At 34.3% G+C, this 14,135-nt stretch overlaps 6 protein-coding genes and 2 pseudogenes across 8 annotated transcripts, besides 1 other annotated feature; 4 read left to right on the top strand and 4 right to left on the bottom strand.

Moving 5' to 3' along the window:
* Positions 1–241: 241 nt before the first annotated feature.
* Positions 242–14,135: part of a mobile genetic element that runs on past the window's edge.
* TVAGG3_0717340 (protein of unknown function, DUF4106 family) lies at positions 1,358–2,328 on the top strand (the record flags this gene model as incomplete). Its single annotated transcript, XM_051243996.1, has 1 exon — positions 1,358–2,328. A coding segment is annotated over one exon (971 nt), but the record flags the coding sequence as incomplete, so codon positions are not given.
* TVAGG3_0717330 (protein of unknown function, DUF4106 family) lies at positions 2,513–2,923 on the top strand (the record flags this gene model as incomplete). The annotated part of the gene is made up of 1 exon (XM_051243995.1): positions 2,513–2,923. One exon carries the CDS (start codon positions 2,513–2,515, stop codon positions 2,921–2,923), a length of 411 nt encoding a protein of 136 aa, XP_051090582.1.
* TVAGG3_0717320 lies at positions 3,298–3,832 on the top strand (annotated as a pseudogene). The gene has a single exon. A coding segment is annotated over exon 1 (535 nt).
* TVAGG3_0717310 (uncharacterized protein) lies at positions 4,667–5,056 on the top strand (the record flags this gene model as incomplete). Its single annotated transcript, XM_051243994.1, has 1 exon — positions 4,667–5,056. The coding sequence occupies one exon, from the start codon at positions 4,667–4,669 to the stop codon at positions 5,054–5,056; it is 390 nt and encodes a 129-aa protein (XP_051090581.1).
* Positions 6,597–6,828, bottom strand: TVAGG3_0717300 (uncharacterized protein; the record flags this gene model as incomplete). The annotated part of the gene is made up of 1 exon (XM_051243993.1): positions 6,597–6,828. A coding segment is annotated over one exon (232 nt), but the record flags the coding sequence as incomplete, so codon positions are not given.
* Positions 8,230–8,518, bottom strand: TVAGG3_0717290 (annotated as a pseudogene). The gene has a single exon. A coding segment is annotated over exon 1 (289 nt).
* Positions 11,662–12,600, bottom strand: TVAGG3_0717280 (organellar and viral DNA polymerase type B; the record flags this gene model as incomplete). Its single annotated transcript, XM_051243992.1, has 1 exon — positions 11,662–12,600. One exon carries the CDS (start codon positions 12,598–12,600, stop codon positions 11,662–11,664), a length of 939 nt encoding a protein of 312 aa, XP_051090579.1.
* Positions 13,284–13,548, bottom strand: TVAGG3_0717270 (uncharacterized protein; the record flags this gene model as incomplete). Its single annotated transcript, XM_051243991.1, has 1 exon — positions 13,284–13,548. A coding segment is annotated over one exon (265 nt), but the record flags the coding sequence as incomplete, so codon positions are not given.

The raw sequence follows: 14,135 nt of genomic DNA, 5'->3' as shown, positions 1-14,135 counted from the left end.
GAAAAATTCAGCTGACATAGTAGAAGAATATCGAAAAATGTTCGCCGACATACAAAAGACTCCAACATCAGATGAAAATATTCAGCATAGAATGGAAGTACTGAAAGAAAGTGTACGCAAATACAACAATCCTTTTTACTTACGACCATATAACGTTCAATCTTTGGCTGAACTCGGTGAAAATAAAAGGTTAAATTTCACCAAAACATATAGAAATGAAACATTGTTTAAAGTTCATTCAGAACCTAACCAATATGGAAACAAACCTACTTTTGTTTCTGCAGACTATGGAACTACAATGAGATGGGGTCATAAAGCTAATCCGGATAGGTGGTTCATAAACTTACAACCACAATTCCAAGAAGTTGTAGACGCAATGGAAGTGAATGGTGAACCAGATATAGCTGGTATTTTCAGCGCGGCTTTAATGCCATTGAAAGATATGAAACATGCAGATATTTTGGACCAGTATGAAATGAACATGGCTGAAGGAAATATAACACCTGACGTTCTAGAACATTTATCTCAAAGAACTACACAGAACCATAGAGATGGTATATTTGGTGAAGAGTTTAGAAAGAAAGTTAGGGAGATAGAAGGAAGAGAACCTATTGTACATGACCTTGCAAACGAAAGTTTGCAAAATGTCATAAAAACTTACTTTGCAGACAATGAACCGAGAAGGGATGAATATTTAAGAAAACTCAAATGGACAGTACCAAATGAAATGTTAGTATTGAAAAACATGTTCCTTGACAAAATAAAACCAACTACAGAAATAAATGACGCAAGACTGAAACATTGGGTAAAAGCTTTCCCATTCACAAAAGATATTATTGGTAACATGGAAAGAAAACCAGAATGGCTACAAAAACATATATTTGGAAACGAGCTTATTCCATATGGACAAGCTCTGTTTGAAGAGCTTGAACCGGAAACTCAGGAAAGAGTCATGCAAACAATAAGCGACGACTCAAATACAAACTATGACAAAATCTTTCTAGGATATTGGTTACCTGAGATGGGCGACCAGAGCCCAAAGGCAAAAAGGACATGGGAAATTTACAACATACTAGGTGAACATGAGGCAAAGATGCAACAACTTGAAGCAGAGGGCAAGTTACCAAAAGCGACACCAAAGAAGAAGAGTAGAACAAAGTGAAAATAGTGAAGAAGTAACTTCATCTAGTGAAAGTAGTGGCAATGAAGGAAAAAGAAGAGTTAAAAACTCAGTCAGGAAGAAAGTAAAGCTTGGTACGAGTGGGTTCTATTATGACACATAAATCCAACTATTCTATATTTTTACCCATATGAAATGTACGCCGCTCAGAATATAACGCCAACAGTTTTGGATGCCATGAACGGAAATGTTTCCGAATGGTATAACGAATGCGACAATGCCATTAGAAGGTCAGAAATAGTTCCTGGAACTTACGAATATACAACTGCTGTTTCTTATGGAAACGTAGGTGAGTTTGGAGAAGGTTCTTCAACAACAGTAGATATTGCTTGCGACAGGTTTCATATTATTTCTATTGACAACTCATTCTTATACGTGGAACAAGACATTGAAATAAAACCTTCTGCCAAGTTGTCTGACAAGAAAGGTTGCAATGGAATTTTCTATGTCGGATACCAATATGCTCCAGAAGTTTTCATGGGATATAAGATATATTCTAACTCTGACTTAGTTCAAACAGTAACATGGGCAAACTATGAATGGTTCGCTTTGAGAAACTCAGTACAACCACAAGCTAGAGAACAAACAGACCAGTATGCAAATATTGAGAAAATAAGAAGACTTGACCCTAACGTTCCAGGAGTTTATGTTAACCTTTCTGGACAAACTGCAGCAGCAGTAACCAAAGTAAAACTGAAACTTAGAGTTCCTTTGTCATCTTTCCTCATCTTCAGGTTTTTAAGATACTTGCCAAACTGGGCAGGAAAAATTTCTATCGAACTTACTCCAAGCAAAAATAACTTAGTCATTGCACCAACACAAGACCCATTCACTCTTACAGACGTAAAGGGAACAAATAAAACGTCATTCGCCGAATTTTGCAAAGACAAAGTTGACTTAGACATTGGTTTCTCAAACCTCAACACTGAAGTAAACTATTATTTCAATGCTGCTGGAGATGCTTGGGACCCAGTTAAGTTCACATGCGAAAAATTTGAATGCAAGAGAATAGAAAGCAGACTTGCAGTCTATATGTTGGACCCAGATATTTCAAATGCTTTAGCTGCCAAATATATTGCAGTTCCACTTATGTTCCCTATACACCAAATATCTGTCAAAGACTTTGCAGGTGAAGTTGGAAACCAAAGTGCTGACCCAGGTGCAAGAACAGATATTGCTTTAACAACTGCAATGAAACATGCAGATACTATGTTTGTACTGTTCAGACGAACTATAAATGACTATTCTTGTTTCTACAACCCCGGTATTAAATATCATATAAACATAGATGGCAAATATTATCCAAGAGAAGAATATTCTACAGTTGAGGATATGAGGTCATACAACTTGACATTAGATGCTATGAACTTTAACAACAACTTCACAACAACCATTAACCCTGAAATGCAAAGTTCTATTATGCCATATGTGAAAGTATGGACTCATACAGGAGGTCAAAAAACTCAATATACAAATGGAGACCGTTCAAACTTTTGGCTTGGCATTCCATTTGCTGACTCAGAAGACTTTATGGGTGGTATTTCAACTGTTGGTACAGTTCAAATACAATATACTGGTGACAGAGACGGTCCAGATGAACTGAGAGCAAAGAAGTTTACAAAACCAATAGCACTTTTCACGGAAGATGCTCTTTTGAAGATTCGTTCGATGAAACCTGCTGGGGCTCCTCAGATTGGCATAACGACAGCTTCCATCGAGCAGATTTTGGCAGCAGGTCAGTAAGTTGTTCTTGAACTGACTTCTCTCCGTCAAATATTGACAGTACGCCAGTTTTGACATAAATTGTATTATAAACTTTCCTTTAGAAATATCTGTAAGTTTTGTGTTATATTTTTGTCTGCTTCAAGAACTTTCACCATTTCAGTTATACCAACTTTCTTTGCTTTATGAAAATATTTTGGTTCAGCAAAGACTGCTATTCTATAACATTTTCCATTGTTTGTATAAAGAACTATTCTGTCAATGTATTTGTATTGTTTGTGTGTGTAAACTTTGTTCTGCTTCAATTCGAAGAGATACTCGAATACGTCCATCTTTTTATTCTAAGTAAAATGTCATTTCCGAAAAATAGAAGCGTGAGTGTTTCAAAAGGTTTAATGGCGGTGGCAGATGTGAAGTTAAATTCACCAACTCAAACAAACAGTCAAAGTGTTATTGTCAATGTCAAAGACAGAGATGTTGAAGTGGGGAAACCATACGAGACGAAGATGGTATAACAATTGTTCCTGTAAAAGAACAACCAACATATCCTGAAGTTAGCAGAGACTTAAGTTCTGTTGCAGATATTCGAAACGACTACCAACAACTGAAAGACAAACTTCAAACTCAGGAGAAGATTTGTCAAGCTTTAGGTATAATGTTAAACTTGGTCGAACACAACCCTGTAAAAGTGAACTCATATGTCATTGCACCTCATGAAGTTTGAAAGAACTATTGAAACTTTTGACAGAGGCAGACGATATAAACATCAAAGAAATAGAACCCGACATTAGTTGCTGTGGTGTTTCATATAATGTCATTGACAAGATATACGTTATGAAAGGAGGTGAAACGTTGAACTTAAAGTATAGTTTCCCAGACGTCATAAAAATATTTGACGACCACAACATTTCATTAAAATTTCTTTGCTAAGTAAATGGCAGAAGATATAATGGTTTATACTATTACGACTAAAAACCCTGAGTCATATAATTCTATAACAACAAACTTACAAAGTCCTCAAGGACGATATTGTAAACTAACTTAAACACAATGACGACTAAAGCCTGTTTTGCTCTTTTGACACCAGAAGACTTTATTGTTGTGAATGGTAAAAAATACTCCTTTGAAGATACTTACTCAGATATACCACCAACAGGTTTTGTTGACTTATTTAATACTTTAAGGACGGGTGTAACATGTGCTGCAACTAGAGCAGGTTTCATTATGTTTGGATGTCCGACTGAGTTTACTATAAACATATGAGCTATAATACAAAACTTATTTCTGGTTTTTACTACCAACAGTTTCCTATAACAGGAAAAGGTGTCATACAACAATTTGTCTGTTCCGTTGACTTAAGTACACCTATTTTATATATTGTTTCAAACTTAGGTTCAAAGTGTTATTCGAATGTCGACAGAAACTATTATGACCAAAAGATACTTATGCGTATAAACACATTCTCTGCTGGTTTGCCTATTGTTCATTCGAATGCAGAATTTTCAACCTTAGTGAACTCAAACACTTTGGCAAGTATAACGTTGACATTAGTTGACGCAAACTTTGTTCCTGTAAAACTTTTATGTCCTATGTATTTGTCAATGACGGCAGAAAGTTTCGAATTGGAAGATGCAACTGGTGAAAGTATTGTATTACAAGAACAACTTCAACAACAAATAGCTCAAGAACAACAAATGCAACAAATGCAACAAATGCAACAACAAAGTCAAGAATAAAAAAAATATTTTTTTTATTTTTATAAAAATGTACAGAATAGATGTTTCAGATTTTTATGACTTCCAAGCATTCAGAAATATGTGTCCATTTCGAGACTATAACAAAGCAGTCGAGAATTTGAAACGTTTAGTCATTTATGTCGACTCTGCCCCAGAATGTTATGTTATGAAAGAATGGGATGTAGTCTTTAACAAACCTAAAGCGACAATAGTTTCAGAACAAGAATGTAGACAGAAACTTAAGAAAATAAAAGTTGTACAAGTTGGCATGAAGATGTTAGATGCTTGGGATATCTTATTGTCAAAGTTAGAAGATTTTTCAGTTCGAGGTATAAAGTTCTATACACCTTCTCCAAACTTCTATTCTATCTTCACTGGATATAAATACGAACAAGTAGAATGGAAAGAAATATTATAGAAGCTTGGTTAGACCATGTCAAAGAAATTATATGCAATGGAAACGAAAGAGTCTATGAGTATATCTTATGTTGGTTTGCAAACATCTTACAACATCCAAGTGCTAAAAATGAAACTGCTCTCATTATAATTGGAAAACAAGGAACTGGTAAGAACACATTCTTTACAGATATTTTGTGCAAACTGTTAGAGGGCTATTCGAACCCGAATATGACAAACTTAGAAAACATCTGTGGCAAGTTTAACTCCTCAATAGAGAATATGAAACTTATAGTTTGCAATGAACTTCAAAGTATAGATACAACAAAAGTTTTAAACTCAGATGCTTTGAAGAGTCTTATAACAGATAAAGTTGGAGTTGTTGAAAGAAAGTATAAAGACCAAAGAGTTTGTGAAAATGTTTGCAAACTTCATTATGGTTTCAAACAATGCTGTTCCGATGAAGTTAGAAAGTTCTGACAGAAGATATGTAGTTGTCAGACGTCAGAAGCTTCATATGCAAGATACAGAATATTTTGACGACTTAGCAGAAACTTTGACATCTGACTTTTACAACCACTTGTTCTCATATTTTATGACATTAGATATTTCAAAGTTCAATCCAAGACAAATTCCACATACCGAAGAGAGACAAACATTGTTAGAAGCAAACAAGAAGTGTATATGAACTGTTCATAGATGAAACTGACTTTGTGTCATTAGATGAAAGGTCATTGTACGATTCGTATAAACAATATTGTCAAGAATATGGTTATATGACAGCGTCTAAAACGAACATTCTTGGCAAATGTCAAAAGTCTTTTAGATGTTCAGAATGGTGTATATACAAAGAAAATTTTTTATGAGTAAATTTTAAAAAAAATATTTTTTTATCCGATAGAAAAAGATGGCAAATTCATCTCAGTAAACAAGTACATGTCAGGACTTAAAGAAGAACTAGACCCATTCACATATTTGAATGTTTACTTCTACATTTTGAAAAGTCTTCATTCAGCAAAGTTTGGAACATCGAACCAGTTAAGTTTGCTATTGTGACTAAAAATGGTGCGAAATTTGAAGACTTAGACATAGAAGGTTTGTTAACAGTCAAAGAAAGTTTTGACAGAAGGTTCTCAAACCTTAAAGAAGGCAAAGCATACAAACTTGTTATACCTTAATGAACCAAAGAAAGCAGACGACTATGAATATTATGAGTCTAAGATAGTTGAAGTTCAAGGTAAATTGGGTAAAAAGATTTTAGAGTCTAAGCCAGTGTTTGCTCCTAAAGAGGAAGAGAACATTGACATTGACCCAGAAATGTTCTAAAAATAAAATTTTATTTTTACATGTCAAATTTCTTTTTCTCTGGAACTGGTTCAGATTCTTTCTTCTCTTCTTCTACTTTCTTTTCTTTCTTTTCTTTCTTCTTCTTTTCTGGTGGAGTTATGTCAAATTTGGCGCAACTATTTTATGTAAAAGTTCTTTTGTCCTTTAATAGCTCATCTATTCTGTTTTCTATTCATCTTCAAGAACAGCGCATGTGTCTTCTTTGCATTCTAAGAAATTTTGTTGGACTTCATCTTTCCAAGAGGCGTCATCTCTGTCAACAAGTCTGTCATTGACAAATTTTAAGACTTCTCTGCCTAATGTTTTATGGTTCTTGTCATATTCCCAGAAACAGAACTTTAGAACAAATTCACCTTTCTTGTTTACACTATGTAAGATTTTATGGTCGACAGATGTTTTGCTGTCGAAAAGCTTGTCTCGAATATAGATAGCGAAATCGCTAGACATTTTCTAAAAGATAAAAATTTTAATTTTTCTAAAAATATGTTAGAAAAAAAAGTTTGCTGACATTGACAAGAAATTTGAGAATGTTTTAAACAAGACAAGAGGAAGTTAGAAAATGCTCAGATAAAACCTATACATGACAAGTTCTTATTTGCTCAGAATGGTATAACAGGTCTAATTGCACCACTGGGTCGGGTAAGACTTTCACTTATCTTAAAATGGCTGCACAACAACAAGAACTAGATGAGAAGAACCCATTCTATGAGTTAGTTGTCATTTGTAGTACTTCTGGTCAATTTGACCAAACCGTCAATTCGTTCAAAGATATTATAAAGAAGTCTAAGTTAGTATGTTATAAAGACTCTGAGTTGTTGATTGGATAAAGAAGTACCAAGAAGAGTTTTGAAGTACAATGCTATAAATGAGTATATAAATTCTAAGTTTAAAGACCCAATGAGGAAATGCAGAGAATATTAGAGAAGAAACACTTCAGAAACAAACAGAAAGAGATAGAATACATTTCGAAGAAATTGCAATCTTACGATTGGAAGACTTACCCTCATAGGATGTCTTTCTTATCTTAGATGACTTTGCTTTTCATCTTTGTTAAAGAATAGAGAACAAGACATGTGTCGAATTCTTAAGAAGCTCAGACACTTTAACATCTCAGTTGTCATTTGTGTACAGACAGCAAAGAGTTTAAGTAAGGATGTTAAAAGAATACTTACTGACATTATACTTTTCCCGCGGATTGTCCGACGACGATTTCATGGAACTTATGAAAGAGTCCATGGCAGGTAAGTTTTGACAGACATGAACTATGGGAGAAGTACAAAGTCATACAAGACCCTCATACTTCTTTCAGAATTCATATCTACGCAAACAAAGTTCAAATTGTAAAAAGTCAAGCTTGAAAAATAAAAGAGTTCATTTACCTAACTTGTTTGAAGTTGTCAAAAATACTCTGTTATTTTTCACGTTTTTCATAGAGTTTTGGCGACTAAGTTTTTTACTTACTCGCTGTTCTTCACTGTTTTCATACGGAATCTCTTCTCTCGTTTTCCGAGGGAAGCAAGCATATGCCATTTTTTTGACGAAGTGAAGGTTTGCACTTCGTCAAAAAAATCCCTGAAATCAAGAATTTTGTTGCTGAATTCAGCAAAATAATGTTTAGGGTAGAAGGTTAGATCTAACCTATTTCTACCCTCCTTTCTACCCCAGTTATTTTATAAGCGTTTTACATGGTAAACGTTATTTTTTAAATTTTGTGAAAACTCCAACGGTTTGACCATGCCCTAAAAATTATTTTACTCAGAATTTTGTTGCTGAATTCAGCAAAAATAATGTTTAGGGTAGAAAGGTTAGATCTAACCTCATTTCTACCCTTTTTCTACCCCAGTTATTTTATAAGCGTTTCACATGGTAAACGTTATGAATTCGTGAGACTCTAAACAGTTTCGTAGCTTCTATTTCTTCTTTTAAGTACATCGAATGTTTTAACGATACCGAAAGTTTCTTTATACTTCTTCTTGACGTCAGATAGAAGGAAATCTTCTGCTGTTGGATAGTTTTTGTTCAGAAATTCTAACATGTCCATTTTATTTTCTGCTGGTTTTTCTGCTTCTTTCTTTAAGTCTGCATAGTCGTTTCTCATTCTTTCTATCTCTTTGACGGAGTAGTTATATTTCCTCATTGCTGCTTTACATTTAGAACATTGCGGGTTCATTTTTGCGTTATATTCTGAAACCTTACCTGCTAGAACAACTAAGGCGTCAATGGTTTTCTTTAACTCAAAAGCTGCTGGTTTTATCTGTTTATTCCATACTTTACCTCTTCTATCTTCATCTCTTATCTGCCATACACATTCTGCAACTAATGAAACAAAGTTGTCGTATGTCTTAAACTCCCCCGATTTATATATGTCAGAGATGTTCTTATATACCATGTCGCAATCTTTTCCATAACTTTATGGTTGCAATGAAAACCAAGGAATTCATAATTTACCTTTCGTATGAACTTCTTTATTTCTACTGAGTCAGTTGCTTTGACTTCAATTTCGTCGAATTCAGGAATGGTTAGTTTTTGTTGCTGAATTTCAGGTAGTTTAGGCAAATGGTCAATAATGTCCTCCATTTCATAAAGATACTGTTCATTTGTTTCATCTTTCGCACTACAGTCTAAATTACTTGTTAAAAGTTCTTGCTTTATCTTCTGGATTTCTGTTTCAAAAGTATATGAAGAAGGAATGAAGCTTTTCATTTCTACTAACATAGACGTAGGATTCATGACTAACGATTTGGTGCTGTTGTTTGAATTGTTGTTGTGCCGATTGTTGAAATCATATCTTTTATACAAAATAAAAAAATAAAAAAAAATAAAACTAACTTTATTTTTTATTTCGGGAAAATTCATGAAAATTCAAGAGGGTAGAAATGAGGGTAGAAAACAGGTTAGATCTAACCTTCTACCCTAAACATTATTTTTTGGTGTAAATTTCCTAAACTGACTGACTGACTGACTGACTGACGGCACAAAGTGGCATAACGAAAACATTAATATATAAAATTCATGAAAATTCAAGAGGGTAGAAATGAGGTTAGATCTAACCTTCTACCCTAAATTATATTTTTACTGAATTCAGCAACAAAATTCAAATTGTAAAAAGTCAAGCTTGAAAAATAAATGGTTCATTTACTCTGCTTGTTTGAAGTTGTCAAAATACTCTGTTATTTTTTCTTTCAGTAGCGGTAAGTCTTCTTTGAATGTAAGTATTGTACAACCTTTAATATCATAGTGTGTTTGAGGTAACGTATCTTGAACTATTTGTTTCACATCTTCATTCGGTGTCATTGAAATCGGTAAGTTTTCGCGATAGAACCAATTTCTGTCAGATTTGTAAATCTTAGCAAGGTCGTAAAAGCTTTTGTTGTTTCTTCTGACTAAATGCAACATAACCATATCTCTTCTTCTTCATTTTCCACTCTTCAGTATAAATCATATACTTATAGTTCTTTTCCTTTCCTTTGGTACCGAACGTGGTATTCTTTTCTGAATGCTTTTGTCTTTTGCTTCAATGACTTCATCTTTTGCTTGAAGCTTTTTTCCATCTTTCACGTTCTTGTCTATGAATTTCGTCAAGAAGTCTGTAAATATACCAAGCATAACGAGGCGAAGCCCACATTGCAACAGCATTTACAAGAAGTCTATGTACATACCAACCTCTCAAACCATTTGGCAAATTTTTACGATTTTCATGAGTTTTAGGCGACCCCGAAAAAAGTCGGTCTCGCTGTGCTTCGCTCAAAAGTTCTTGTGTGCTTTGGTTTTTGAACCAATCGTCTGTATGTATCTGGAGCAAAACATGCTGTCAAAATACTTTGCATCTGGTACATATCGTCTTTGACCGAACGAATGAGACGGAGTTGTTTGTTAAACTGTATGTACTCATATTCTTCATTTATAGCTTCATGAACGATAGCAGTTGTTGTGTTCTCTGTTGTTGACATATCTGTCTTTACATACAAAATAAAAAAAATATTTTATAAAAAAATTAGCGTTATTTTCTGACTTTCACAAAAGACCAAAAATAAACGCTTTACATGTATTTTTCAGCAACTTCGTCAAATAATTTTATAGCTTTATCTATCTCATCTACTTCAAACGTTTCTTTACCTTTTATGGGAGCACCATATATTTTCTCAAACTTTTCAAGTAGTTCTGTTTCTGCAGCTCTCATATCATTAACAAACACAACCTTGACTCTATTGACTGTACTGTCATATCTTAGAGTTATATTATATGTTCTTCCTATCTTATATCTTTTGTGTTGAAGTCCTTCGTTTCTGAACGATGTAAAGTAAGCCTTCACTGCAACGTTCCGTATCGAATGAACCATATGTTATGAAGTTATATCCAACAACTGGTCTAACCATAACAAAACTATTGGTATAAGACTTTTGTCAATGAGATATGCTGCAGTTCCATAGAATCTTACCGATATCATAAGCTCAGGATTTCTTGTCAAATTTTTCTGACTAAAGCAATTCTAACCCAGTCCTTTGTTTTCTTTCCAGATGGAGATATAATGTCTGACAAAGAATATTTGTTGTATTTCTTTGAGTATCTTACGTTTAAATCACCTATTCTAACCACTTTGGTGTCATTGTCTATCTTTCTAACTGTTTCAAACTCAATGTTTGTCATTTCTGTTCTTACATACAAAATAAAAAAATAAATAAAAATAAAACTAACTTTATTTTTTCTGTCTTAAGGAAATTCATGAAATTTGTTGCTGAATTCAGCAAAAATAAAGTTTATGTTAGAATGTTAGATCTCACCTGTTTTCTAACATGGTCTAAAACACACAAAACTCATGAAATTTGGTCATTTTTCAGCAAAAATATATTTTAGGGTAGATGGTTAGATCTCACCTGTTTTCTCACCTCTTTTCTACCCCAGTTATTTTATAAGCGTTTTACATGGTAAACGTTATGAATTCGTGAGACTCTAAACAGTTTTGTAGCTTCTATTTCTTCTTTTAGTACATCGAATGTTTTAACAATGCCGAAAGTTTCTTTATATTTCTTCTTGACGTCAGATAGAAGGAAATCTTCTGCTGTTGGATAGTTTTTGTCAAGACTTCATTGTAAATGACCAAAAATATATTTTATGTTAGCATGTTAGATCTCACCTGTTTTCTAACCTCTTTTCTAACATGGTCTAAAACACACAAAACTCATGAATTTTCAAGACTTCATTGTAAATGACCAAAAATATATTTTAGGGTAGATGGTTAGATCTAACCTCATTTCTACCCTCTTTTCTACCCCAGTTATTTTATAAGCGTTTTACATGGTAAACGTTATGAATTCGTGAGACTTTAAACAGTTTTGTAGCTTCTATTTCTTCTTTTAGTACATCGAATGTTTTAACAATGCCGAAAGTTTCTTTATATTTCTTCTTGACGTCAGATAGAAGGAAATCTTCTGCTGTTGGATAGTTTTTGTTCAGAAATTCTAACATGTCCATTTTATCTTCTGCTGGTTTTTCTGCTTCTTTCTTTAAGTCTGCATAGTCGTTTCTCATACGTTCTATCTCTTTGACGGAGTAGTTATATTTCCTCATTGCTGCTTTACATTTAGAACATTGCGGGTTCATTTTTGCGTTATACATTGAAATAAAACCAGCTAAAACAACTAAAGCGTCAATTGCTCTCTTCATCTCAAACATAGCGGGTCTTATTTGTTTGTTCCATACTTTGCCTCTTCTATCTTTATCTCTTATCTGCCATACACATTCAGCAACTAACGAAACAAAGTTGTCGTAGGTCTTAAATTCTTCAGATTTATATATGTCAGAGATGTTCTTATATACCATGTCGCCATCTTTGTCCATAACCTTATGGTTGCAATGAAATCCTAGAAACTCATAGTTTACCTTACGAATGAACTTCTTTATTTCTACTGAGTCAGTTGGTTTCACTTCAATTTCGTCGAATTCAGGAATAGTTAGTTTTTGTTGTTGGATTTCAGGTAGTTTAGGCAAATGGTCGATGAGGTCCTGCATTTCATAAAGATACTGTTCATTTGTTTCATCTTTCGCACTACAGTCTAAATTACATGTTAAAAGTTCTTGCTTTATCTTCTGGATTTCTGTTTCAAAAGTATATGAAGAAGGAATGAAGCTTTTCATCTCTACTAACATAGATGTTGGATTCATGACTAACGAGTTTGGTGCTGTTGTTTGAATTGTTGTTGTGCCGATTGTTGAAATCATATCTTTTATACAAAATAAAAAAATAAAAAAAATAAAACTAACTTTATTTTTTATTTCGGGAAAATTCATGAAAATTCAAGAGGGTAGAAATGAGGGTAGAAATGAGGTTAGATCTAACCATCTACCCTAAATTATATTTTTGGGTCCTTTACACTCATTACGAAGAAGTCTTGACAAAACATTTACGAAGAAGTCATGAAAATTCAAGAGGGTAGAAATGAGGGTAGAAATGAGGTTAGATCTAACCATCTACCCGACATTCTCGTCAAATGAAAAAATGACACTTTTTCATTAGATAACTGTTATTTTTTGACGAAGTGAAGATTTACACTTCGTCAAAAAAATCCCTGAAATCATATCTTTTATACAAAATAAAAAAATAAAACTAACTTTATTTTTTCTATCTTAAGGAAATTCATGAAAATTCAAGAGGGTAGAAATGAGGGTAGAAATGAGGTTAGATCTAACCATCTACCCTAAACATTATTTTTGGGTCCTTTACACTCTTTACGAAGAAGTCTTGACAAAACATTTACGAAGAAGTCATGAAAATTCAAGAGGTTAGAAAACGTGTTAGAAATGAGGTTAGATCTAACCATCTACCCTAAACATTATTTTTGGGTCCGGGAACAACTTTCTCTCAATTGGGGCTGTGGCATAATCTTTGCGTAAACGGTTCAGACCTTCTTCGAACTCTTGGTCTCTCTTCGATTTGGACTGAGATTGGAATTGCTGGGGTGGAGCTTGCTGGAACATCCAAGGGTTGGGGAAGTAAGGCATAGGCTGAGGAGGGTAGTTCGGGAAGCCTTGTGGTGGGTAGTAACCTTGAGGTGGAAATTGGTAGAAATTCGGAGGTACTTGCTGGAACTGAGGTTGCTGAGGAGACTGTTGTGGTTCTTTAGGTTCCTCTGGTTTGGGAATGGACTCGGTTGGTGGGACGTGGGACATTCGTTTGTGTCCTGTCGGAAGGAAGAACTTTTCCTGTCGGAAGGAAGAACTTTTCCTGTCGGATGGAAAATTTTTTCCTGTCGGATGGAAAAACTTTTTCTGTTGGAAGGAAAAACTTTTTCTGAAGTTCGACCAAAAGTTCTCAATAAAATTTGAATGGTTTAACGGGACGGACAACTGGAAGAGTTCTTCCTGTTCGTCGGGAAAACTTTTTCCTTGCTCGGAAAATTTTTTCCAGTTGTCGGGAAAATATTTTCCTGTCGGATGGAAGGACTCGGAATTGCAGAAGATGACACGAGCTAATTTAACCTAATTGAATTAACGAGCTGTCCTAAAAAAACTACTTGCGAAGTCATGAAGCCCAAGCGTCAAGTTCACCACTATTTCTGGAAGGGGTGTCTCCTTGCATCTCGAAGACTTCGACCTGGAATTCAATTCAAAAACAAGAACGGACAGCCTATGACTGACAATAAAGACAGCCAAAGAGAAGCTCTTGTTAAGTTCCTAAACAAGACGTCCTTGGATAAAAATACCAAACAAGGAGAACGCCCTACCCCATATTGAAATTGGCAATTCACATCTCTCCT

Source organism: Trichomonas vaginalis, chromosome III (assembly GCF_026262505.1).
Source record: "Trichomonas vaginalis G3 chromosome III, whole genome shotgun sequence".
In the NCBI taxonomy this organism is placed as follows: domain Eukaryota; phylum Parabasalia; order Trichomonadida; family Trichomonadidae; genus Trichomonas; species Trichomonas vaginalis.
Note: the sequence above shows the minus strand (reverse complement) of the source record. Positions and strands in the feature narration are given on the sequence as shown.